This window comes from Chlorocebus sabaeus, chromosome 12, assembly GCF_047675955.1.
Source record: "Chlorocebus sabaeus isolate Y175 chromosome 12, mChlSab1.0.hap1, whole genome shotgun sequence".
NCBI classification, from domain to species: Eukaryota; Metazoa; Chordata; class Mammalia; order Primates; family Cercopithecidae; genus Chlorocebus; species Chlorocebus sabaeus.
Genome location: NC_132915.1, coordinates 111,132,049 through 111,159,745, shown reverse-complemented (window position 1 = coordinate 111,159,745; position 27,697 = coordinate 111,132,049). Strand labels below are relative to the sequence as shown.

The 27,697-nt window shown below is 57.1% G+C and overlaps 1 protein-coding gene across 2 annotated transcripts in view; it reads right to left on the bottom strand.

Moving 5' to 3' along the window:
* Positions 1-830: 830 nt before the first annotated feature.
* Positions 831-27,697, bottom strand: part of COL5A1 (collagen type V alpha 1 chain) — a 211,821-nt gene continuing 184,954 nt past the window's right edge. Inside the window, exons 59-66 of one of the 2 annotated variants that reach the window (XM_073022087.1) lie at positions 26,733-26,786; positions 25,891-25,926; positions 25,449-25,502; positions 23,439-23,694; positions 22,390-22,502; positions 15,766-15,834; positions 10,593-10,826; positions 831-3,318 (exon numbers count right to left, since the gene is read on the bottom strand). In XM_073022087.1, the coding sequence (XP_072878188.1) occupies positions 3,172-3,318; positions 10,593-10,826; positions 15,766-15,834; positions 22,390-22,502; positions 23,439-23,694; positions 25,449-25,502; positions 25,891-25,926; positions 26,733-26,786 (963 nt within the window). In that variant the 3' untranslated portion in view covers positions 831-3,171. Of the gene's footprint in view, positions 3,319-10,592; positions 10,827-15,633; positions 15,703-15,765; positions 15,835-22,389; positions 22,503-23,438; positions 23,695-25,448; positions 25,503-25,890; positions 25,927-26,732; positions 26,787-27,697 lie in introns of both variants that reach the window. The other variant, XM_073022088.1, reaches the window with a different exon arrangement.

Genomic DNA, 27,697 nt, shown 5'->3' with positions numbered 1-27,697 from the left:
ACAGTCCCTGATATCAGTGGCTTTAACAAAGCAAAAATGTGCTTCTCCTGCTCCTGCTACCAGTTCTCACAAGCTGGCAGGGGGCTCACTCAAAGAACCTGCTGGTGACGCAGGCCCTCCATGAAATGTGGCAGGTGCTATGCATGAGGGAACCACACCTTCAGACCGGAAGTGGCCAACGCCATGTGGGTTCAAGGTCACCGGCTGGAACGAGTCCCACACCTTCCCCGACCCCTAGTCACAAGGAGCCAGGGAGTCTAATCCTGCTACCCAGTTGGAAGGGCAGTGCTGGAGAGCTTCCAGAACATTCCTGCAGGACGCTAACTGCCCGGAGTGAAGAGTGAGGCCAGTACACGGTGGTGTGGACGCCCAGCAGTTGCTAAAACGCGCCTCTTGGGCTGGTGCCCGGCCATATTCTAACATCCTCCCAAGGGCACACAGCTGTCCGTGCCAACCTTGGCCTCTCCTGAGGGACAAGCTCCACCTAAGGACGGCCGGGGTCATCCCTTCCTTTCTCCGGGTGGCCAGTGTGGTTATCTCCAGAGCCCCTAGCGTCCTGGGACTGTGTGCAGTCCTGTCTGGGAGGGGCCTGGCCACCCTTAAGAAGACAGCCACTCACATCTGTTTAGGGTGGAAACAGCCAACTCGATTTATTGAAAATCTATTACAATTATTCCTTTGTTACACAGGTTTAGAATATTTTAAGGTATCCTTTCCTGGGCATTACAGTTAAAACTCATGACACGTCTACCGGATTTTTTGAAAATGTACAATGCGTCATTTGACATTGTATTTCAAAAGGCCTGATGTCCTAGAATGTTTATCTTGGGTTTGTTTTTTTTTTTTTTTGCTTACCATTTTTTTCTTTTCACCAGCGTTTGTCCGATTATAGATATTGGGAGGAAAAAATAAAATTACACCAAAAGAATTTCTGCAAATATAAGAAGTAATTTTATTGCAATATACTGTGGCAAGAGTGGTCTGGGGAGAACGGGACATATTTTGAAGTTCAGTACAAATTATCACAACTTTGAAGGGACCACAGAGGAAGCAAATGACAGGAGAAAAGGACAAATTGGATGGGATGAGAAATGAAAACAGAATCACATGACCTAGACGCAGTCCACGGGGCGTCGCGGGGCAGTCCTCGGCTATGGCTTTTCTTTCGAAGAGGTGAAGGCGGCAGTCATTAGCACATGCTGGCATCCTGGGCTCCAGGGACTCTCCAAGCCAGACTTTTCTTTGGCAAGAGCAAGACTTATTTTCCAGGGACATTTGGAAAAGCCGCGTTGGCGGTATTGTGTTCCTCCTGGGTGACTTAGTTGTGGCTTCCTAAGCTGGAACTGCGTTCTGGTGGGGGTGGGGGAGGGGGACAGCACCAGAGCCCCGCGGGCTCCCCCCGAGGGCCCAGCCTGCATTTCCCACGGTGGAAGGAAAAGGCGCTGCACCTGGGCAACTTTTCACAGTGAAGAGATCGCCTTTCCTGGCGGCCCCTCGGGTCCTCCTGCCCGCAGACGGCAGCCCCCCGACCTCGACGGCCAGGAAAGGGTCCCCCAAAGGGGACCTGACCCACCCCGAGCTCTGGAGCTGCTGACACTCGCATCCAGGACATTTGAGATGGAAATCCAAATCGGCTACTTGGAAAAGAAGTGCTGCCGGCAGCCCTGGAGAGACTCATGGAGTTCACTGTACATTATTCCATCTACCGAGGCAGCGCGTGGCACGACTGAACGGCTTGGAACAAACACAGAAATTAGCACCACAAACATTCAGGAACCAAATACAATCCGCTATGGTCACACCACAGACAATGCAGGAAGAGGCTTTTTATTGCTTGTGTGTGTTTTCAAATCAAGTAGGCACAACCCAGTCCTCATAACAGCCCTCGGGAGTGGACACACTGGGGCGGGAGGGCGCAGGAGAGCGCAGGAGGGTGAGTGCTTGGCTATCCTGCCCAGTGGAAAGGAAAGTGACGTGCATTGATCTCAAAGTCCTTGGCAACAGACTGTGGAGACGATAACAGGATAAAGAAAGCAGGGAGAACGAGGCATGGCCAGGTACCCCGGTGCACCTTCAAGGAGACCTTAAAACAGATAGCACCACAAGAGAGAAGTGTAAAAAATAAGCACCAGTTTTCATTGAGTTATCACCTACAAAAAATGTGGTTTCCCTGCCCTGGACATTCTCCCATCAGGCTCTGCGGGAAGAAAAGCGGAAAAAAGGAAGCAAATAAAATTAATCTAAACCTGTGTTTTAGTCTAAGTGCATGTAGAAAAAAGTAAAATATCAAAATTTTTTTCCCTCCCTATTAAAAAAAGGTCTAGAGTGAATCAAAAACTGTCTGAAAAGGGGCACTGGTACCTGCTTTTCAATGGCAGCATCAATTCTTGCTGCTCCGGGTAAATCTCCAATTTATTGCACGTTCTTGGCCAGGGCGGGGGAGGGGAGATTTCCTACTTCTAATCAGAACTGTCCTGCAACCCAGAATCCATGCCTCGCCCATTCTGTCCGCGGGACTGAGGCTGGGTTTCCGTGCATGATTGAAAGCCAGGCACACTTAACATTTATAACAATACAATACAAATATTTACTTAAAACTCACAAAAACATAAGCACCTTTAATCCATCGGGAAGGCACCTGCAGAATGACATTTGGCCTCTGAATGGATCGTGTTGGGGGTTGTTAAAAACGGAGGCTTTGGTGACGGTGGGATGACCTTTACAAGGCTTACCTCGCAACATTTTTTGAAGGTCAGGGGAAATACGCATCTTCAAGTTGAATTTAGAAAAAAAAATACAGTGTCCGAATCTGGCAGTCCCTCCCCCAACCCCTGCGAGCTATTCACGAACAGGATTGGTCAGGCGAGCTGGGGGGCCGGAGGCCTGGCCCCGCTCCCGGGGCGCGTGGGTGTGGACAGAGCGTGGGGCGGGCCCAGGCGCTGTGGTGCAGCTAGGTCATGTGATTCGGCTCCGGGTGGGGGCGCGGCTCCTTCCCTCTGTTCTCTCCGGGCTGGGGTCCCACGCCCCGCGGTGCGGAGGCGCAGATGAAGTCAGGCGGGAGGGGAGGGAGAAGCCTTCACTGTCCAGGATCAGGACGTGCACGGGACACTCACGAACGAACGGCATGCTGAGGTCACGAGGTTGCTCTCGGGAGCCCGGGCTGGGCGGCTCCTAGCCCATGAAGCAAGCTGGCCCCACTTCAAATCCAAATTTCTGTGACGCTTCACCGAAGTCATTGAACATGATGTCCACTATGGGCACCTGCTCCACTTTGGGGGTGTCGATCTCCAGAACCGTCTTCTGGTAGCCTTTCTTGGTCTGGGGAAGAGGGAGACAGGTGGCCCGTGGTTAAGAACAGTAGGGGGTCTTGGGGTTTACCAATCGCCCCCCACACTCTGGCTGGCTCGGAAACCCGGGCTGGTGTCCTGTCTCCCACCCATGGCTGTGTTTGCCCAGGCGAGTGTTGGAGGAAATATGGCTGATCAGAGCATGCACTTAACCCCTGTGGATGTCCCGAGAGTCCCCCTTGCACAGGTGGAAAGGGGGTGGGGTGGGCATCAGCGAGGCAACAGGACCCTCCCAAGGCTTCAGGTGCAGCTGAGGCGCACACAGGATCGAAGCTGATCAGCCTTCCCCCTGTGCCCAGTCCAGACTCCTTGTGATACCCCAGCTATTTGCTTCCAGGCAGCCCCCCAGGACCCAGGGCCAGCTACAGAACAAGCAGGGCACATGGGAAAATCAAAGGGGGGCTCTGGGTTAGCAAAGGAAAGAGTCCAAGGTGGCACCGGCAGAGCCTTGAGCCACGTAAGACCCCCCTACGACCACCTGCCTCACACCACCTTCGGCACTCAGTGGGCTGGGTCTTCACCTTCACAAGTATGGGAAGGGGTGGGGACCTTCTACACCCTCTGGTCCAGAGGAGTTGGCGGTAAACTGAGGCAGAGAGGGCTGGGGTAGCGCAATGTACCTGGCCTGCAGGATGAGTCTACACCCATCCCTTGCTCAAAGCAGCACAACCCTGGGCGCTGGGGTGGGGGATGGAAGCCTAAGAGAGGCCTCCTCCCTCCCAGAACACAGGCGGCGAAGGTGTGAGACGACAGAACAGAGGCGGCAAAGGTGTAAGACGACAGAACACAGGCGGCGAAGGTGTGAGACGACAGAACAGAGGCGTCGAAGGTGTGAGACAGAACACAGGCGGCGAAGGTGTGAGACGACAGAACACAGGCGGCAAAGGTGTGAGACGACAGAACACAGGTGGCGAAGGTGTGAGACGACAGAACACAGGTGGCGAAGGTGTGAGACGACAGAACACAGGCGGCGAAGGTGTGAGACAGAACACAGGCGGCGAAGGTGTGAGACAGAACATAGGCGGCGAAGGTGTGAGACGACAACACAGGCGGCGAAGGTGTGAGACAGAACACAGGCGGCGAAGGTGTGCGATTCTTTGGTCCCTCCCCAAAGCCACCCAAATGTAACTCCCGGTGTTCAGGGCATTTATAACTGAGGCTGAGCTGGCCCTGCTGTCCTGTCAACTTCCCCCAAGACAGGGGTCCCGGAGGCCGCATCTTTCCCGCAAACCAGGAGCCTGCAAACGCATGCTGGGCAATGGCTTTTGCCACCTCAGACCCAGACCGGATTTACGGTCTCAGCGGGATCTGGGCCTGGGAAGGATCTTCCACTGCCCCATCCCCAGAAGAAATGATCAGATAAGCAAGTCGAGCCAGCCAGGGTTCCCTCCGGGGTGGGAGGCAGTGTCCCCAGGACGCAGCCCTGCAGAGGGCCCAGCACAGGCTCCCAGGCCAGAGATTTCGATAGCAGACAGCAGCTCCAGCTCCCCCGGTGTTCTGCTCCCTGACCTATGCGGAGGGCGTGGCCGCCAAGGGCCTTATTCTCCCCGGCTATGATCTTCATGTTCCCGTTCCCAAGGATGGAGTTAGGAGGTGGGGCCGTCGGATGGGAGCTGAGGAGGTCCTGAGAGTGGAGCCCCGTGAGTGGTATTAGTGCCCCATAAAAGAGGCACCCAAGAGACTCTGCCGTGTGAGGGTGCAATGAGAAGCTGCTATCTGCAGCCCAGAGGGGAGCTCACCAGAGCCTGCCTTGCTGGCAACCTGGTCACAGACTTCCAGCCTCCAGAACTGTGGGTGACAAATCTCTGTTGCTTATGAGCCACGCAGCTGGTGAGATTTGTCGTGGCAGCGAGTGGGCTAAGAGACCCTGAGCTAGAGCCAGCCAGCCGCGCCTGTCCCAGGCTTCTGACGCTCAGACACGAAGTGAGATAAACATCTGTGGTTTTAAGTTGCTAAATTTGGGGGGCTAATTGGTTACAAGCAATGGATAACCAATTCACTTTCTGTGACTCAGTTTCCTCAGCTGGAAAATGGGCACACTAACGTCATAGACCCACTGTGAGAATGAATGAAGCTCACCTTCCCTGCATGCATTCCTGGTATCACCCATGAGACTCTCGAGCTTCACCTTCTAATGTCCACTTCTCCCCACGACCCTGCCCTTCTCACAACCCTGCCTCGACAGGAACACCTTTCTCCTTACTGCAGCTGGCTCGGCCTGGAATGATTTTCAAGATGGAATCGGAACTTCAGAGCGAACGCGAGTTCTCAGGGAGCTGGTTAACCCCATGCAGCTCTGACCCCCGCCCAGAGACGCTGATTCCGTCAGGCTGGGGTGGGACTCAGAATCTGCATTTTAACAAAATGGGTGTCTCAGATAATTCCGACAGGCATGTTCATGAGTGGCCTTTGAGAAATGCTGTCCTAAAGGACCTCACCACAGGGCGCCCTGGGGCTCGACAGCGAAAGCACACGGTTCCATAGAATGCCGAGTGTGGGGCAGACAGCACCCTGTGGCCAGCTCAGCCCTGCAGGACGCAGCTGGGATGCTGCTGTCCCACAAGCCCGCCTGGGGGTGGCCACAGCTCTGCCATGGAGAGGGAGGGCAGGGCCAGTCGCAGCTCTGTGGTGGCTGGGAAGGATGGGTAGGCAGCAGGGCTGGACACAGGATATTCAATGAGAGGCGGCCCCCCATACCCTCCAGGGGTGAAGCCCTGCGGGGTACTGACCTCCTCACCCTTCCCACTGGCGAGGAGCGAGAGACCACCCCTGCCTGTCTAGACCCCTCTCCTCAGGCCTCTGCTCCCTCGCCCAGTCCCACTCTGGGAGTCCAGTGAGATGCTCAGGCCTGGCTTCGCTAGGCCACTGCAAGGCAGCACTGTCCTGGGGAGCTACGTGAGCTTGGCGACAGGTCAGCAAGCCAGCAGGGCAGTGCCCGGCCTTTCTCATCCACCCGGGAGGCCGCGCAAGCAGTTCTTCTTAGTGGTGGCATCGGTCATAGCCCTTCTTGGCGATGGCATCAGTCTCTCCCCGGAGGGACGGGCGGCGTTTGCTGAGCTGTCTGGTGATTTCAGGGGATTTATGGGACCCCTCTGCTCCCATTATCAGAGCGCTTAGAGAGGGGTGTATTTAAAGTAGGCTGCTGCAAGCCGCTCTGTTACCCCGTTATTCCAGAGGCATAAATAACCATTACAGGCCAGGAACGGGCCCCCGGAGGCGCCGAAAGCTGCACAAACACCAGGATTTATGCGGCACGGTGCCTGGGCCCTCCTGCAGGTGATTTGTGCCTCTCCACTGGGCCCGCTCAGCGGCCCCGTCAATCAGGCGTCCCAGCCACACGATGGCCGCGTTGGAATTCCAATTTCTTCGGCCGTTATTACAATATGAATCACGCGGACCTCTGGGGCCCGAGTTCGGGGCATCAGGGCCTCCTGCAGCAGCCCCCGTAATTAAATGAGAGGGTTGTGACTTTTCAAATTGCGGCTTGTCAGGGACGAGGGTTAGCAGGGCACCTGCGAGTCTAGGCCAGCGCCCTTGGATGCCACCCCCATGGCTGCCCCGCACCCAGCTCCACACTGCTGCCACTGCCCACTGTTCCACCCAAACCTCCCGTCCAGCCTGGCCACACAGCCTGCCTCTGCCCTCTAGGGTTATGCAGTTTTGAGCCATTCTCTCTCCATCTTTTCAAAGTCAGAATCTTTGCTTTCCAGAAGTAAAACGGCCCTGGGGAGGGAGCTGCTGCTCCTCTCCCAGCCCAGAGTGCAGTCTGGGTAGCTCCGCGTTTCCAATCCTGTCTCTGTGTGCAAAGACGCTCCAAGGACAGTCGTGGAACTCAGGAACGCCCGCCATGCGGAAGGGGTGAGAGAGCGAGCCAGTGTCTCCTGACTTGTAGCACTGGGTGGCTAACTGGACCCACGCTGCTGACTGCCTGAGGACGTGGCGCGGTCTGGATGGCAGCTGCACTTGGTTCTCGGCTTCGAGGGTCCTGATCCTCGGCCCCAGAAGTGCCAGCTTCTTTGGGTTCCGTGGGGAAGAGGAAGGAACAGGTCCTCTATGCCCTTGCAGCAGGTGAACCCTCTGTACTGCCTTCCAACCTTAGTCCTCTGTGTAGAACGGTGCTTCTCTACGGGGGAGATTTTGGCCCTGGGGGATGTGTCTGGAGACATTCTGGGTTGCCGTCACTCGGTAGGACGGCTCCTACTGGCATCTAGTGGGTGGAGGCCAAGAATGTCAAACAGCCTGCAGCCCCCATCAGAGAGCCGTCGGGCCTTGATGTCAGAGGGGTTGCTGGGAAGCTGCTCTTGGACCCGGTTCCCTCCGCATGGCTGATGGGACCAGAACCAGGAGGTGATGGGCGAATGTTACAGACAAGTAGACTTGAGCCCAGTTCTCGGAAGAGCTTCCTCATCCTGTGGCTCTGCAGTCATGGCCTGGGCTGTCTCAGGAGGTAGTAAGGTAACTGTCAACCGAGGTATTCAAGCTGCAGCTATGCCAGGAAGGGGCTATGGTGAGAAGAATGCTGCAGTGGGAATTAGGAGCCTCAGCTCTGCCACACCTGGGGACCTTGGGTGAGCCGCCGTAACTCTCCAGGCCTCAGGTTTTGCATATGTAGAAAGAAGGGAATACTGGTATCGGAGGTTCACATTAGGAAGTGGGGAGCGTTTCTGGTGGCGTTTGACGCACCCAAGACTGGCAAAGTTACATGTCCAGATGCCAACGGCACACCCTCATCACCGGGAGACACTGGGCTGAGCGACAGCCCTCTCTGCTTGTGGAGTTTAAACGATCCCGGCTTGACCCTATCCCGGGATGCAGGTGCAGCCAGGAAGTCGGGTTCTGAGTCAGAAAGCGTTGCCGAAGACTTCTGGGACCTCCCATAAGTGGGTTTTGCTGATGGAATGAGTAGGGGCAGGAGCTTCAAGAGGAACTGGGATGAAAGAAGTTGGATCTTCCAGGAAGGCCTTAAAGGCAGCAGGAGCCTGTCTAAGCCAGATTAGGGAGCCAGGGTCTAGCCCACCCTTTAACCTCCACAGGTCCTCTGTGGGACCCATCTTTCTAGCATTGTCTTCCAGGAACCTTCCCCTCTCTGGAAAGCTGTTCCTCTCCCTTTACCAGACAACACCCATTGGGCCAACTAGTTTCCCTTTTTGCCATGGAAGCCAGGAAGCTCAAAGCCAAACTCAGGGGTCTGTCACTCTAGATCCTGCCTCTCCTTTACAGGGTTCCTGATTTCTCTTCACCTCCATGCTTACTGCCTGACACCTGTGGTCCATAGTATCTATAAATAGTCACAGGAACTGGGAGCTCATCCAGGGCTTGTAGTGAGTCAGACACAATTCCGAGCTCTAAAGGCATGGTTTGATGTGCTGCCCAGAAAGCCCTGTGAGGCAGGTGCTACGTTATCCTCATTTGGGGAGGACGGGTAAGGTCCCTGGCATTTTTAAACGCCTCTTTCCAGGGATATGGATCCATCAGCCTTACACAGGGATGAGTTCTGCACATTCCACAGTCAGATCTGAAGTACTGACCCCAACCAATCGCAGAAGGCAGTGGCGGCGACAAGCACTCCCAGTGGCCCCGGGATGGCCCTGGGAGACACAGTTTTAACCCTCAGTGTAGCCTTTGGGCAGCAGAGAAAAGGAGCTGAGCGTCCTATGGCTGAGGGCCAGGTGCTCCCCAGCGGTGCTGGGCAGGGGGAGGCGGGATTGGAACCCAGGTCCACTCTGCTCCCAGGGCTACAGACGGGCCTGGCATTCTCAGTCAGCGCCACCCTCTGGCTTTCCTGCCTGCCTGGGCCTCACTGTGAGGACCCATCTGTGCTGCTCAGAGGAGGGCACCCTGCAGGGCTGGCCCTAACGCCAGCCCCGTTCCCCTCAGGAGCTGGCCTGGGTCGGTGCCATGGCTTGGACGCTTGCCCCCTCCAAATCTCGCATTGAAATGTGGTCCCAGTGTTGGAGGTGGGCCTGGTGGGAGGCGTCTGGGTCACGGGGCTTGGTGCTGCCCTTGGGGTAATGAGCGAGTTCTCATTCTACTAGTTCCCATGAGAGCTGAAAAAAGGGCCTGGCACCCCCTCGCTTCCTCTCTCCCGTGCCTTCCACACCCCCGGCCCCTTCACCTTCCCGAGACTGGAAGCAGCCTGAGGCCATCACTGGATGCAGATGCTGGCAGCACAGCACCTTCCTGCACAGCCTGCGGAGCTGGGAGCCAGGTAAACCGCTTCCCATTCTCCCAGCCTCAGGCGTTCCTTTCTAGCAACACGAAGGGACCCAAGCGCTAAGCCGTGTTTTCTGCAGGGTCTCAGGAATCAGCAGCGGACAGAACGGGCTCCAGTGTCAGTGACAGGAAGACCCACACACTGGGCTTCTCAACCACTCCCACCTCCAACCTCTAAAAGGCCATACGAGGGGGACATGTCTGAGGCTCCCGCAGGCCTGGGATCTTGGGGCACAGCTGCACCCTACACACCTCCAGGACACGCAGGCACATCCCAGACCTGTGCGATGGCCCTGGCAGCCCTGGGAGGGGCAGTCGCGAGGAAACCTCAGCGGAGGTGAGCCCAGCTCACTGCGTAGAGAGCAGGAAAGGCGTGCATGTGGGAAGGCCCACGGGGGGGCAGAAAGGGAGGGGTATGAGCGCCAATATCAGCCCTGACTGCCCGTGAGGTCTGAGCAAGCCTCCCGCAGTTCAGGCCTCCGTTCCCTTGTCTGCGAGCAGAACAGCTCTCCCCGCACGGAGAGGGTCCACGAGCAGAACAGCTCTCCCCGCATGGAGAGGGTCCATGGGCCGGGCAGTCCAGAGAGCTGGCAACTCTCCGTCTGCAGTGTTTCCAGCATGGCCGTGCTCTCAGGAACAGGCCCAGCTTAGTTCTGGCCACTCCCAGGAGAGCCCTGTCCAAGGAGAGGGAGGCTCCCAGCTCCAAACTGGAACCACAGTGGGTCCTCCATTCCTCACTCCACGCCACAGCCCTGGATGCGGCGAGGGACCCAGGCCCCTGGCTTTTCCAGCCAGGTCTCAGATTTCCCGTCCTAACCCACGGAACTCTCCAAAATTCCCGGAGCTCTGGCTACACAGGCCTGGGATTCCCAGTCTCCCTGCAACTGTGGGGCTGCCTGGGGGCGAGAGCCTGGTCCAAGGCCCTCACTGCCCTCCAGCAGGCATCCTGGGGACAGGTCAACCTGTGCTGAGTGAGGCGTGAGCCCCACGGAGGCGTGAGCAGGGATGCTGGGGGTGGCGTGGGACACTCACTGCACAGCCGTCCACCAGGGCGCGGATGTAGGGGTTGTTATCATAGGACATCTCCTCGTCGTTGGAGCCCAGGAAGCGGATGGCCTTGTCGTAGCTGCCCGTGGCTGCGTCCTGCCAGGCCACTGACTGGTAGCAGTGGTAGGTGACGTTCTGGTGGGCTGAGGCACTCAGCAGCCGCAGGAAGGTCATCTGTACCACGCCCACAGGGTTGCCCTCGGCGTCCACATAGGAGAGCTGGGGGGACAGGGGGGTTGGGGCTCAGCAGGGCAGGGACACACGCAGCAACAAAGCCCCACATCCGCACTGCCCTGGGCTTCACCCACACTGTGGTCTTCTTGGGGGCACTACCTGGAAACGTACTACACCCACAGATCCCCCCCGAGGCCAGCGCACATGGACTCTCCTGGGCGTTCCCAGGAACAAAGGGAACCATGCCTCATGTCCTTCGGGGCCTTAAATAATCCACCCACTCCTCTTGGCCTGTGTTTATCCTTCAGGGCTTGGCACCTGTGCTGCCTCCTCCAGGAAGCCTACCCAGAATAGATGCTCTTGCACTTGCTCTGTGGCTGCCCTCCCCAACCTTAGTTTGTCACAGTGTCTTCCCTAACAGACTGTAAGTTCACAGAGGGCAGGATGGCATCCTTCTTGCTTGTTTCTGGCCCTGGTACCCACTCCATGGCTGCCCCAGTGTGGATTTGATAGAGCTTTGCTGCATGGTGAACGGCAGCCAGTGTCTCCTGGGCCAGCGCCCACTGCAGTGCCGGCTGCAGCTGCTCTCCCTGCACATCCACCCACGCCCTCCTCCCCTTCTGCCACCTGGGTGCCTCCATCCCAGATGGTGATCTGGGTCTGCCCGGTTTGTATGTGTTGAGTGAACACAGAACCATTCTCAAAAATACGGCTTGCATGAAGACCGGCCTCTCATCCCTGAAACGCAGAGCTCTGCACCCGATCACTGGGTCGGGGCACCTGGAGCAGCAGGCGAGCCCTGGCTTTCCCTGAGTCGGGGGGTGCCGGGCCAGAGAGGGGCATTAGGTTCCCTGGGGGTGAGAGGAGGAGGTCTTAGAGCCCCCCTCCCAGCTGTACTCCCTGCGCCCTGGACAGTAGGCGGCCTCCTTCTGCCCCTGAGCCACTGACCGGCTCCTCCCTCTGCCTGGGACACTCCCCACCCGGCAGGAGGTGCCCCCACTGCTGTCCTTTGGGTCACAGTCCAGACGACTGCCCCTAGGGAAGGCTCCTCCCCACCTCCAGCCTTTAGGGCTGGCTTAGGGCCCCTGGTCTGCATCCCAGCCCTCCCTGTGTCCCTCCACTCCAGCCCTGGCCCCCTATCATCCTGCCCCAACGCTGGCAAAGGAAGGTGCTCACAAGATTATGTGAACAAATGACCATCTGCTGGGTGCCCAGGATGTACGAGGCCCTGGCCAGGGAGACTGTGAGAAGCTGGAGCCAGAGGGGGCACGAGGCCTCAGGGAGTGAGTGGGCCAGCTGTAGTGAGGTGCTTGGGGGAGGCAAGCCTGAGGGTCAGGGCTGTGCAGATGGCTGGGGTGACTGGGGACCCTCCTGGAGGCACGGGGGTCCTGGATGATGTCTGGCACGACCACTCAAGAAAGGTCACTCCTCCTCTTCCCAGAAGTGTCCCCTCAGGGCAGTGAGCAGGCTTCCTGTGGCCAGAGTGGCTCCATCTGCCTGCCTCGCCTGTGCCAAAGGTCAGCCGGGGACTCTGGGGACATTGACCCTCCCTGAAAGCCCTCCAGTCTCTGCACAAATCCAGAGAAGGCATGAGAGAAGGACAACGTGCAGCTTCTTTGGTGGCCTCTCCAGCATCACTAGCTGGGTATCCAGAACTGGGCTGCTCAGCTCCACCAGGCACAAGGCCCGCGCAGGGCATCCTGAGCAATGATGCATCTCACTTTTGCATCTGTTGCAAACTCAAGGTTTCTGAAAAGCCTGACACTGCCAGGGGACATAGATGCATCTTAGCTCCCTGAAATAAAGCACACATCTCTCCCAGCCTAGGCAGGACCTTGAAGGACCTCTCTACAGGGAAGGCCTGGCTGGGCAGGGCAGCCTGTCCTGTTTGTAGTGTCAGGGAACGAAGCAGGCTAAAGCCAGGGCCTGAGACCTGCTCTGCCCACGCCTGTGCAACCGCTGCCTCGTGGTGGTGTGTTTTGGACCCTGCCTCTGGTCTGCTCCGGAAGAGCCCCAGTGAACACGGGAAGGGAACTGACTTCAGTGTTACCACGGGTGTTTGGACACCAGGAGTGGGAGGAGGGTGCACATACTGCAGGACCCACTTTTTCAACAGATGTCACTAGAATGTGCCCAAGGCGAGCAGCCGGCCCGGGGCCTGGGCCTTCCCAGGGGCGAGGGAACATGCTGCGGCCCCAGGGCTATCGGCGAACTCCACTCGGACGCAGCCACGAGAACCTTAGAGGCAAACCTTGAGGAGGAAAAGTGAATACCAACCGCCAGGCTGTGCCATCCGGCGTCCTTCCGGGAGGGAACATGACTGACTCAAGGAAGGGTGTGCACCACAGGGAGCGGCGGTGGGCAGCACCGGACACAGAAGGACCTGAAGCCCCCAGTGCCCATGAGGCGGCAGGGGGACCTGGGGGGACGGGACACGCAGCCTTGCATTGGAACTCCAAGGTCCCACGGTGAGGCCCTGCTCTCCTGGTGGGAGGGGTCTCTGCAGTATTATCTCAATATGGTGCATCGTGGGTAGCCCTGCCCAGATACAATTCCCATTTCTGGTTTTTTCTTTTTTTTTTTTCTTCCTTTTAAGATGAAATCTAGCTCTGTCCCCCAGGCTGGAGTGCAGTGGTGCGACCTCAGCTCACTGCAACCTCTGTCTCCTGGGTTCAAGAGATTCTCCTGCCTCAGCCTCCCGAGTAGCTGGAATTACAGGCACACACCACCATGCCCGGCTAATTTTTGTATTTTTAGTAGAGATGGGGTTTTGCCACGTTGGCCAGGCTGATCTTAAACTCCTGACCTCAGGTGATCCACCTGCCTCAGCCTCCCAAAGTGCTGGGATTACAGGTGTGAGCCACCATGCCCAGCCTATTTCTGCATTTTTTTTTTTTTAAATAGAGATGGAGTCTCAGTATATTGCCCAGGCTGGTCTCAAACTCCTGGGCTCAAGCGATCTGCCTGCCTCAGTCTCCCAAAGTGCTGGGATTATAAGCATGAGCCACTGCACCCAGCTGAAAAACCCAGTATCTTTGAGGAGAGGCCTCCATCTACCTCTTGTCCACGTATGATATTCACAGAGCTAGAAATAAGGCCGTGGAAAGATCCTGAAGTAAGCTGACGTGTTCCCTGGGTCGTCCCTTCACCCCACCCTTCATCAACTGTCTATGGGACAGGATAAGAGGTAGAAATGGGCTACTCGGGCTGAAGGTTGCAAATGAGGTTTCACAGCCATCTCCTCCAAGCGAGGAAAACAGGCTCTTTCTACTTTTCCCATGTTGGAAGGTGCTGTGAGAGGCTCTCTTTGGAGGCTGAGAGCTGTCATTGCGGGGAGAGGGCAGTGCCGAGCACAGGCTGGTAACCACTCGCAAGACTGCAGAATGGACCCTGCCACCTCGGCCCCCAGCCTCCCCAGGGTCCCTTCCCTGCCTGAGCCCACACACCAGCATCCCCTACGCTCTGTCCCTCCGGGCCAAGCAGCCTTGGTCCCAGGCCCTCCCTGTCCCCGGGTGTTTCAGGTCCTTCTGTATGCCAGCAGCTCTTTTTGGAACACAGCACAGAGGCGGCGGTGAAGAGGAAAAGCAGGAGGAGGAAGGGAAAAGAGGACTGCAAGTCCACGGCAAACCACAAAACAGGAAGCCTCCAGAAACACGGCCACAGTGAGCAGAGACCCTCGGAGTGTCTGCAAAGGAGCTGGTATCTGACTTGAAATCCGTAACAACGAGGGCACGAGAGATTAATAATCAGCTGTGAATGCCTTCGGGCTACGAGACGAGAGGCTTCAGGGGTGCAGACAGGGCAAAGGCGGCTCAGGGCCAGTGCTCTGAGTCCTTGGGGAAAGGATGGCCTCTGTGTCCACCCAGGGAGGCTCGGGCTGGTGCCAGGGTGCAGCAACCAATGGCAAGTGGTCAGGCCAGAGGCCGCAGAACCCACGGGCTGGCTTCGGAGTGAGCAAGGCCCTCCTTTGAGGGCCACTTGGGAATGGGGTCACCAGATCCCAAGAAGGGAAGGAAAGAAGGAGAATCTGGGCCATAAATGGCACCCAGAACCCATCAGTGTTCTGGAATCGTGGTCCTTGAACTTGCTGGGAGAAGAGATGGAACTCTGCCCTGTATTCCAGGAAAGGGCCCAAATCCAGCTCCCGTGGGGCTCCTAGGGGGACACTCCACGTGGCAGGAGCAGCCGCTGTCCTCACATCAATGCGTCCAAACTCGCTCTTGGGCACTACACCGGCCAGAAGAACCTCCTACGTGTGCCTTCCTGGGAGGACAACGTCTTTTCCTTTCAGGGATGGATTCCGTAAGACTCGATCCCCAAAAGCAAAAGCAAGATTTGTACAGTGGTGTGCAGCGTCACTGGGAATCCGCAGCCCGTCGGGCAGAGAGGCGGCCCCTCAGCCCTGAGCAGCTGGGGAGAGGGGATCCGTGGTGCAGGTCCTAGAAAGGGGTTCTGAATGGCTTCAGCGGTCTGGGATCTGTATCCTCTGCTCTGCCATCAGACGCAATGAAAGCAGCTTCTGGAGCGTCTGACCTCAGTGCTCAGGTGCCTGGGGCTGCACCGTCTGTGGGCAGAGGCGCAGCTCAGGCTGGGGCCCACCCCCAGCTCTGGATGCCCTGCACAGAAACGGAAAACCATCCGCCTACTCCAGGCTGAAACGCACTCTTGTCGGGGTGGCGGGGGCTGGGGAAGAGGACGCCACACCTAGCTGAGTCTTGCTGTCACGTGACGTGGAGCAGTTTGGCAAGAGCGGTGTGGCACACATGGCAGCGATGGGTGCCATGCAGAGCCGCGAGCCAGCCGTGCCGCAAGCAGGCAGTGCCGAGGTGGCCAGGCCAAGGTGGCCACTTACCAGGGACCCCCGCTTGTACTGACTATACCAGGTGGAAGGCTGTTCTTTGGGCCAGCGGGCCATTTTACTCTGTAAGATACGAGATGGGCGGGTTTAAAGTGACAATCGCAAAGACGCCAGAGGCCACCTTACCAGTTTCCCACGCTTGAATTCACTGAACCAGGAGCCCGGGTTCTCTTTGGGCCAAGAAGTGATTCTGGCCTAAATGTGCAGCGGGGAGGTGGGGAGGGAGAGAAACAGAACAAGAGGGTTACTTCTCTGGCCTCCAGAGCAAGGCCCCACACTCTCCCAGCCCCTGGCACCTGTGTCCTCAGGCGAGGGGCTGCGGGGAGGCCCCACCGAGCACCTCCAATGCAGCCTGAGGGCCCCGGCCCTTGGGGAGACTGAAGGTCACGTGAGAATGAGCCCGGTCCAGGCCCTCGGGGGGATGAGCCTGGCCTGGGCCTTGGGGGAGACAGGGGGCCACATTAGGAGCCTGATCCTGGCCCTCAGGGAGACTGAGGGCTGTGTGAGGAGCCTGGTCCCCGCCCTTGGGGAGACTGAAGGCCGTGTGAGGATGAGCCTGGCCGGGACCCTCGGGGAAACAGGAGGCCACGTGAGGAGCCTGGCTGCGGCCCTCGGGGAGGCCGTCAGGAGCCTGGCCAGGGTCCTCAGGGAGACTGGAGGCCGCATGAGGAGCCCAGCCCCGGGCCTTAGGGAGACTGGAGGCTGCTTCAGGAGCCTGGTCCGGGCCCTTGGGGAGACTGAAGGCCGTGTGAGGATGAGCCTGGCCGGAGCCCTCAGGGAGACAGGAGGCCACGTGAGGAGCTCGGCCCCGGCCCTTAGGGAGACTGGAGGCTGCGTGAGGAGCTGGCCCGGGCCCTCTGGCCCCTGCTGCTGCCCAGGAAGGGTGCGCTCAGCCTGTCCTGTTTTGCATGTTAGTCCCCAGGCCAGCGCCTGGTGCTCAGTCACTGCTGGCAACGGTCACTGAGGGAGGGAATGAATGAATGAATGAAAAATGAATGATGGGCCAAGGGAATGGTAATAAAAGCCAACATTTACTGCAGGCGAGGGGTGGGGGCATCCTCATCCCATCCTCACAGCCTTGCCTGGCTGCTGCGGCACCAGACTGTGTGCGTGTGGTGTGTGTGTGCATGGTGTGTGTGCGTGTGGTGTGTGTGTGGTGTGTGTGCGCGTGTGGTGTGTGTGTGCATGGTGTGTGCCATGTGGGTATGTGGGGTGTGTCTGTGTGGAGGGTGTGGTGTGTGGTATGCATCTGTGTGTGTGATGTGTGGTGTGTATTTGTGTGTAATGTCTGTGTGTGGTATCTGTGTGTGCGATGTGTGGTGTGTGGTGTGGTGTGGTATGTGGTGTGTATTGTGTGTGTGGTATCTGTGTGTGTGGTGTGTATCTGCGTGGTATGTGTGGTGTATGTCATGTGTGTATGGTGCGTATCTGTGTGGTATATGTGGTGTATGGTATGTGTGTGGGGTGTGTGTGAGGTGTGTGAGTGGTGTGGTATAGTGGTGTGTATCGTATGTGGTATGTATCTGTGTGTTTGATGTGTGGTGTGTGGTATGTGTTGTGTGCAGTGTGTATCTCTGTATGTGGTATGTGTGGTGTGTATGGTGTGTGGTATGTGCGGTATTGTGTATCTGTGTGTGTGGTGTGTGGTATGTGTGGTATTGTGTATCTGTGTGTGTGGTGTGTGGTATGTGTGGTGTGTATTGTGTGTGGTATGTGTGGTGTGTGTGGTGTGTGGTATGTGTGGTATTGTGTATCTGTGTGTGTGGTGTGTGGTATGTGTGGTATTGTGTATCTGTGTGTGTGGTGTGTGGTATGTGTGGTGTGTATTGTGTGTGGTATGTGTGGTGTGTGTGGTGTGTGGTATGTGTGGTATTGTGTATCTGTGTGTGTGGTGTGTGGTATGTGTGGTATTGTGTATCTGTGTGTGTGGTGTGTGGTATGTGTGGTGTGTATGGTGTGTGGTATGTGTGGTATTGTGTATCTGTGTGTGTGGTGTGTGCTGTGTGTGGTACGTGTGGTGTGTATGGTGTGTGGTATGTGTGGTATCCTGTATCTGTGTGTGTGGTGTGTGGTATGTCTGGTGTGTATTGTGTGTGGCATGTGTAGTGTGTATTGTGTGTGGTATGTGTGGTGTGTATTGTGTGTGGTGTAGTATCGTGCATCTGTGTGTGGTGTATGGCATGTGTGGTATTGTGTATCTGTGTGTGTGGTGTGTGGTATGTGTGGTGTGTATTGTGTGTGGTATGTGTGGTGTGTACTGTGTGTGGTATGTGTGGTGTGTATGGTGTGTGGTATGTGTGGTATTGTGTATCTCTGTGTGTGGTGTGTGGTATGTGTGGTGTGTATTGTGTGTGGTATGTGTGGTGTGTATGGTGTGTGGTATCGTGTATCTGTGTGTGTGGTGTGTGGTATGTGTGGTGTGTATTGTGTGTGGTATGTGTGGTATTGTGTATCTGTGTGTGTGGTGTGTGGTATGTGCGGTGTGTATGGTGTGTGGTATGTGTGGTATCCTGTGTGTGTGTGGTGTGTGGTATGTGTGGTGTGTATTGTGTGTGGTGTGTGGTATGTGTGGTGTGTACTGTGTGTGGTATGTGTGGTGTGTATTGTGTGTGTTGTGCATCTGGGTGTGTGTGTGGCAGAGGCTTCTTGGAGACTGACACGTGTGCAGGTGGGGGCTGCTCACCGGCTGCCTGCCTGGATCATACGCAGCCGGCTCACTCTGCCACGGGGCACTTGTGCCCACTTCCTGGGAGGGCGCCCACTTACGGCCTGCTTTCCTCAGAAGCCGAGGCTGTAGACACACAGGCTGGGCCCAGCAGGGCAGGCCTCAGTGACGCCGCGGAAGGCACGGATGGATGGGTGGGTGAGCGGCCACTCCTCTGAGAGGAGACCTGTCCCGCCAGCAACAGGACAAGGGGAGCCCCGGCTCCCCGAGGGTCCACTTGCCGCAGGTGTGGAGTGGAAGCGCCCTCAGGGCCGGCCGGTCCCCAGCCTGGACTGACAGGGGCCCACGTCATGCGCCATGAGGACACAGAAAACTGATTCTTGGCTGATCCCCCCAGCCGCCTTCTTGAGCTGGCCTCGTGCCAAGAAGGCCAGAAAGGGGATCCCCTGGAGGAAAGGGGTATCCCACCTGCCTCTCACCCCACTCAGAGCTCTCCCACCCTCTCTCGTTTCCAAATGTGCCACTGTCCATGCCAAGCCCGGACGGTGTGAAGGCAGCTTCCTCCTGGAAGAGACCCAGGATGTGGGCGAGTGCGGGCTCCCCCAGCCTCTGCTGTGAGCCTCCTCTGGGTCCAAGGGGGCCGCCTAGGAGAGCGTCTCTACTTGCCCTTGGCCAAGCAGCTGTAGCCCAAGCCCGAGGCTGCAGCCCGTGGACGCCTGGCTGGTCAACACTGGGGGACCCTGGGGTCACTCGGCGGCCCCACACAGCTGTGCCGTGAACACCCGCCACGGCTCCCCAGGAAACCTCTGAGTCTGGAGGACTCTGTCCCGTGATTTCCACAGCGGAGCGGCCACCCGTTTGCAGAGGCAGGCCGTGAAGAGCCGAGAAACCTCTTTTCTAAGGGAATTCCATGCAGGGCCTCTGGCTGGACTGAGGGAAAGGAGAGCTGAGATGGAAGGTTCCCGTGTTTGGGTTCTCTCTGAACAGGTTTGTCACTAGGAAGGCAGGTTCTCAAGGAGTTAAAACTCCAGGTGGGGGAGGGGACCCCACACTCGGAGCCCCACAGATCTCCAGCCATGTGCAGCCTCCGCTGTAGCCAGTGGGCTCCTGACCCAAAGCGGGTGCTGAGTTCAGCACGGTCAGGGCGTGATTGAGGGGTAAGGGGATGGCAGTCCCCGGGGAGAACGCAGCTGCTCTTCCCCTGGCAGGAAACCGCTTCTGGGGCACTGAGGGTGTTAGGAAGCAGAGGCTGCAGGGGCGCACAGGTCTGGACCTGCACAGCAAACCGTTGTGGCCCCAGAAACAGGCGGCCTTTGCCTGGGGCCACGCGACAACCACGAGCTCACGGAGGAGTGGCCGTTCAAGCTGATGCAGGGGCACGAGAGCTGCAGGCTTGGTCACCTTCCAGGAGTGACAGGGAGACCCAGTCCTCGCCTGGCCTGGACCAACATTGGACCTGCTTCAGGTGCATGTTTGAGGGATAGCAACACACGCCCATCCACACGCATGCACACGCCAGCCACACACACCCACACACCATCTACACACCCACATCAGCCACACGCACCCACACACCATCTACACACCCACACACATCCACACACATGCACATGCCAGCCACACACACCCACACACCATCTACACACCCACATCAGCCACACGCACCCACACCCCATATACACACCCACACACATGCACACGCCAGCCACACACACCCACACACCATCTACACACCCACATCAGCCACACACATGCACACGCCAGCCACACACACCCACACACCATATACACACCCACATCAGCCACACGCACCCACACACCATCTACACACCCACACACATCCACACACATGCACACGCCAGCCACACACACCCACACACCATATACACACCCACATCAGCCACACGCACCCACACACCATCTACATACCCACACACATCCACACACATGCACACGCCAGCCACACACCCACACACCATCTACACACCCACATCAGCCACACGCATCCACACACCATCTACACACCCACACACATCCACACACATGCACATGCCAGCCACACACCCACACACCATCTACACACCCACATCAGCCACACACACCCACACACCATCTACACACCCACACACATCCACACACATGCACACGCCAGCCACACACACCCACACACCATATACACACCCACATCAGCCACACGCACCCACACACCATCTACACACCCACACACATCCACACACATGCACACGCCAGCCACACACACCCACACACCATCTACACACCCACACACATGCACACACACCCACACACCATCTACACACCCACATCAGCCACACACATGCACACGCCAGCCACACACACCCACACACCATATACACACCCACATCAGCCACACGCACCCACACACCATCTACACACCCACACACATCCACACACATGCACACGCCAGCCACACACCCACACACCATATACACACCCACATCAGCCACACACACCCACACACCATCTACATACCCACACACATCCACACATGCACACGCCAGCCACACACCCACACACCATCTACACACCCACATCAGCCACACGCATCCACACACCATCTACACACCCACACACATCCACACACATGCACATGCCAGCCACACACCCACACACCATCTACACACCCACATCAGCCACACACACCCACACACCATCTACACACCCACACACATCCACACACATGCACACGCCAGCCACACACACCCACACACCATATACACACCCACATCAGCTACACGCACCCAAACACCATCTACACACCCACACACCATCCACATGCCATTCACACACACACCATCTACATGTACCCGCACATCATTCACATATACCCAAACGCCATCCATATGCACCCACATACCATCCACTCACCCAGACATACACCCACATACCATCCACAAACTCCCATACAGCATCCACATGCTAATACACATGTACCCACAAACCATACACACACATTTACACGTGCTCACACGCCATCCACACCCATCCACACACCCATGTACCATCCACATGCTTGTCCACGCATACCCACAAAGCACACCCACACCCACACGTGGACACACACCATCCACATGCACCAACATACCATCCACATGTAACCACATGCCATCCACACACACACCTACAGACCATCCACACACATGCTCCTGCTACACACACACACATACCATCCACACATCTATCTACATGCACCCACATTCTATCCACACACCCATCCACACGCACCCACAGACCACACACACACACATCCCAACTACAAAACCATCTACACAGCATCTACACACACACACATCCCAACTACAAAACCATCCACACAGCATCTACACTCACACACACCATCCACACACCCATCCACAGTCACCCACAAACCACACACACCCACACACCATCTACATGCACCCACATGCCATCCATACACTCATCCACACGTGCCCACACACCATCCACATGCACACAAACTCCTGCTACAGAGCCGAGGCCTCCGAAAGGCCACGGGGGTGGGTATTTAAGTGACATGCCACAAAATCTCCACAGAGCCTAGCTCCCCACCCCAAATTCTTGACTAAACAGACTTCAAAACAAAGCACTCAGGAGGGACTGGGGCCAACCCACAGAAACAAGCTGGATAATAAGAATTGAGGCAAAGGGCAGCTTTTGGAAGATGTCTCGGGCTCACGTTATTATACCTGCTCCCAATTCCTTTAAAGGGTTTTAATGGGGGTCTCCGGTCAGTGGGACCACGGAGTCACCGGAGAAAAGCTTTTCTCAACCGGTGAGTGGAGTCCCAGCCCTGGGACGGCAGGATGGCAGGTGAAAAGCCCTCCAACCTTTCCTGACCGCAAGCTGCACAAACCTATTTTATGGCTAAACAATTTCTTAAAACGATTTAAGGTCTACTTCTGGAAGAACAGTTTCACTTACGAAACTGATTCATTTCTGGCTTTCAGTCTTAAAGCTGCATAGACAAGAAATGCTTGAAACCCTCAGCATGGCCCTGTCTGCGACGACTGTCCCTCCTGGGGCCATCAAGGGATGCAGCTACTCACCCCTTCGGACTTCTTGTCAGGGAAGACGCATGTCGACCCCCCGGCTGTGAAGTTGCAGTAAACCTTGAAGGAATCCCTGGAGCATCCTTGGTTAGGATCGACCCAGTATTCACCTGGATTTCAGAGACGGGGAGGGAGGCAGGCAGATTCAGGAGGATTGCTCCCTGGATGGCTCCGGAAGCCTCGAGGACATTTCAGTCCGGCAGTTAAAATGCATGCCCCAGGAATGCCGCCAACACAGGCCTTTCTGGGGTTTACTTTATTGCATTTTGCTTTTCCTGCTGGGCCCATAAAGAGATGTGGAGAAACTCATTCGCCAAGAACACAGCTGGGGCATCAAGCAGCTGGGTACGTGTTCTGGTGGCCGGGAGGGTTGAGGTCCGGCCCACTCTCTGGGTGGACAGACATGCAGAGAGGGTTCTGGAAGGAACTCTGGAAACTCATGCATGTAGGATCAGAGTCTACTGGAACTCTGAACATCCCTCGAATCTTGTAGGGGAACATTCAAACTTCCCAAGGGGAAGACAAGCTAATGTGATTTTATCCTTCAGTTGGTGCCTGATGCAATGACAGTGAGAAGGAGGATGTGTTTTTACGGTATCGCGGAGTCTGAAGGCCGTCTGCCCGAGCGTGCCGTCTGATGCCTGTCCTAACACTGACCCTTACTTCTGTCGGCACTGTGCCAGCCTCTCATGCACTGCCTCATGCAACTCTGACCCCTTCCTGGGAGATGTTTTTATTCCCACTTGACAGGTCAGGAACACGAGGTTCAAGCCGGTCACCCCGCCAGAAAAGGGCTAAGACCAGATGAGAACCTGGAGGGTCGGACCTCAAAGCCTTGGCCTCTGCACCCAGCCTCACCCTGAGATGCCTCCATGAAGTTCAAGAGGGGAGGTTCCCGTGCACCCCTGCCCCACAGATGGGGAGGCTGCGGCTGTCCATCCTGTCCCTTCCACTGTGCCTGGCTGAGCTGTCCTTGCCACACTCTGTGTGTCCTGCAGGTCCATGCCCACTTTGGGGGGCCAGCCCTGCCCCCACTGGGCCCTCACCATCTGGGAAGTCGGGGTGGCAGAGCTGCAGGTCCTTGCAGGTACGGGCGGGGTTCTGCTGCGTGCCCAGGGGCCGCTTCATCTGCTCAATCTCCAGCTTCAGGGAGTTGAGAGAGCCGAAGATCTCTTCCATGCCGTCCGCGTAGTCCACGTAGTTCTCGCCATTCCCGTCGTCCAGCAGCTGGCTGGCGTCGATGTTGCGCCGCGTCCTGGATGCCTGGATCGGCAGGGGCTGGATGACCTCTCCTGGGGGGCCCTGGGGAACAGAACAGGAGCAGTGGTGGGTGACGGAGGATGGGATGGGTCCCAGGATACGAGCAGAGCAGGGACAGCTGGGGCCACATCTGCAAGGATTCCCTGGGGCCTGGCAACCTGGGCTACATGGACATCTGTCCGCCTTAGAACTGTTTTCTTCCTTTCCTCTGGCCTCTGGAACATTCCACACCCATCCCCACTGCCAGGTGCTGGCCAGCACGGAGCACTTCTCTCCTCTAAGCCACATCCCTAGCTCCTCTTCCCTTTCTCTCTAGAGCTGAAACTTAAGTTTGCAGCCTTGGGCTTGCATCTACCATCCTGCCCTCAGCCACACGAAAGGCCAAGCCTTGAGGAAAGGGACCAGGTCTCCCTGCTCTTGCCTCTGCAGCCCTAGCTGGGGCTGAACACAGTGGGGCCACACGAATGCCTCCTGAGGCAAGGGGCCGTTCACTTCCAGGAAGCCCCAGCTATATTGATGATGGGAGGTGAGAGACTACACAACCAAAGGGGGGTGTTCGATAGTGCTCTCGCCATGCCCTGGTTCAAACTGGCTTCACCTTGCGCCTCTAGGGCCTCGTCTAGTGCTCCCCCATCCCAACACACATGTATGCATACGCACACACATTATAAACACACACACACGGGCACACACACACATACACGAGTCTAGTGCTCCCCCATCCCAACACACATGTACGCATGCACACACACATTATAAACACACAAACGCACACATACATACACGAGTCTAGTGCTCCCCCATCCCAACACACATGTATGCATACACACACACATTATAAACACACACACATGCACACACACATACACACATCCACGAGTCTAGGGCTCCCCCATCCCAACACACACGTATGCATACGCACACACATTATAAACACACACACACACACGAGTCTAGTGCTTCCTCATCCCAACACACACATATGCATACACACACACATTATAAACACACACATGCGTGCACACACACATACATGAGTCTAGTGCTCCCCCATCCCACCACACATGTATGCATGCACACACATGTTAAAAACACACACGCGCACACACATACACACACACATACACGAGTCTAGTGCTCCCCATACCAATACACATGTATGTATACACACACACTATAAACACACACACACGCACATATATCCCAGACACGCATGCACACGTGTACATACACACACACACACGCACACATACACACAGCCATGCATGCACATACACAATATACACACACTACACATATATACATGCACATACACTACACATGCACACACACATACATACACAAGCACACATGCACACACACACACACGTGTCCCACACACATATGCATGCATACCCATACGTGCATCATGCATACACATGCACATACAGACCATGTACACATTACACATGCAGGCACATATACAGGATGCATGTACACATACAGACATGCACACACGTGCCCAGTCACACGCATATACATGTTCACACATTCACACACATGTATGCATACACACAGCACACACACACGTGTGTCCTCTCTCTCCTGGCCAGCTGTTCTTCCCAGGGTTGGCCTGTAAGCTTCCTGTGGACAGACTGTGTGGCTCGCTTCGCCTGCGTGCGCCAGGGACAAGGCCTGGGCATGCCACACGGGCTTCACGAGTCTCGGGGGGCGGTCACACACACAGTTGCTTTCTCGATTCCCTAGGAACTAGCCAGAGCCCCTACTCCGCTTCCCGGGCTTCAAGGGCTACTTACCGGGGGGCCTGGGGGTCCTGGGTGGCCTGCCTCACCCTTCGGGCCAGTTGGACCCTGAGGAGAAAGAAAAGAATTGATCCTTGGTCACAGGGGCATGAGGGGACTTTGAATCCACCTTCAGCTCTAGAGTGGTCCCTGGAGACCTGTGTGGGGGAGGTGGCCCTCACAGCCACAGGAGAGAAGAGAATGGCAGAGACCCCCATACCCTCCTGGATCCCTGAGATGAGGACAGAGAGGGATGGAGCCCTTCCTAGGGCAGGGCACGAGCAGCTCACATGCCTCAGTCTGCCATGCTGGGGTCAGTTCAGAAAGACGGGAGGATCGTGAGCAGCAGGGCCTGAGCTAGGATGGATGTGTGGGTGGTTTGTTCCTGTGCCAGGGGACCCGCCGCCCTCCCCTACCTTCCAGGCATGTGGCCTGGCTGGGGCAGCGTGTCACTTACCGAGGAGCCCTTAGCACCTTTTGGACCAGGCGGACCCTGCAGAGAGAGGACGGCAGAGTGTCAGCAAGCTGGGTCTCAGCTCCAGCTCCACCGTGCTCCACATCCTGCCCAGCCTGGTCTCGCCCCCTGCCCCTCTCCCCTCTCCCTCCCGCATCCCCCTCAGGAGTCTACGCCTGTATTTGCCCGGCTAGAGTGGAAGGAGGGTCGGGGCCTGGCTGGTGCTCACCCCTCGTGCAGACACAGGGTGGTCCTACCTGCCCCCGGCCGGCCTACCACCCACCCTGGCTAGGAAACCACAGCTCAGACAGCCGGGGCAGGGGCAGCGGAAAAGAGCGTGTCCTGGCTCAGAAGGGGCTGATGAAATGCACCCCCTAGACCTCTCTGAGAGCACACAGCAGGGGCCAGCCCTCAGCGCAGCGGGGGCCCCCGGGACCGTGTGCACCTGCGGCCCAGCGGCTGTGGGGATGTCCTGGGGATGCAGGGTCTCCCAGCAATGTGAGAGCCAGGAGGCACTGCCAGAGAGGAGCTAACTCCTCTTGTCTGGGCCAGGCTGGCCGGGCTCCTGCCAGATGCCTACATACAAGTGTCCTTGTTCCCTGAAATGGCCACCGTATCCCATCCCTGTCTTCCCCACCCGAAGCCAGGGCCAGGCAACGCCACTTCCTTTCTTCTGTCTCCTGGGACCCCAGTGTTGAGTTAATGGGCAAAGCTACCGTGGAGGCCCCAATTCTAGCTTCTCGTGTGACTTTTCCACGATTCTCCAGCCCCACACTGAGGCCCCAAGGCTTACCCCCACCTTCCCTGCCCTCCCAGGAATGACCACACCCCTCCCAGATACACACCGGCAGACCAGGGGGCCCAGGAGGCCCAATCGGGCCGGAAGGACCAGTGATACCCTGAAAAGGAGCAGAAAATGCAGGTTATCACCTTCAGACAAGGAGGAGCCACGGAGCTGCGACCATGTCACCCAGCCACACCCCTCGGCTCCCCCTGTCCCTTCCCCACGGTGCCCCTTCGGCCCCTCAGCAGCCTCCTGTGGCTGCTCTCCGATCCCGGGCTGTGCATGTCGGGGGAGCCATCGACCTGACCATCCACCCCAAGGCTGCCAGCCCTCGGCACTGCTCCCCTGGCTGGGCTGCCAGGAACTCTCTCTCATCCCCCAGGCCACCGAGGACTTTGGGATGAGCACCTCTTTTCACATTCAATTGGAAATACAGAAACCATTGCCCTGACATTGCAGCCCCGGCTTGGGTCCCTCCTGCTGTTTCCTGCTCATGGTGTTGGTCTCCCCACTAGAACTAAGCCCAGAGGGGTTGGGCAGGGAGTCCTGTCCATGCTGACTGTCCTGTCCAGTCTGTAAATGTGCTTTCTGCATCCTTGGAGCATGGAACCTCCGCTCAGACCCCTTCTCCCCACTGGCTCTCTCGGGGGCTGAGCTGCTGGCACAGAACAACTATGGCTAGCTTTGCCACAGACACCTGAGCAGCTGGAGCCACCTGCAGCCCCTCCCCCCACAGCCCCGGATTCCACTCAGAGCTCTCTGTGGGCGGAAGCTGGAGGCAAGGGTAGCGGAGGGCTGATGGCCATATTTCACTGGGGAGGGAGTGCTTCCCTCCCTTCACCTCGTCCCTGCAGGGACTTGGGCTGTGGCTCATTGTAAGAACCCCACAACTCCCCAAGGCTGCACACCAACCCGACACCTTCATCAGCAACGCTGCCAAGACCACAGTTCGGGGTGAGGGCAGGGGAGCAAACAGGCTGGACACAGGCGTGCTTTCCTGCTGGCCGTGGGGACCCTGGATGCCTC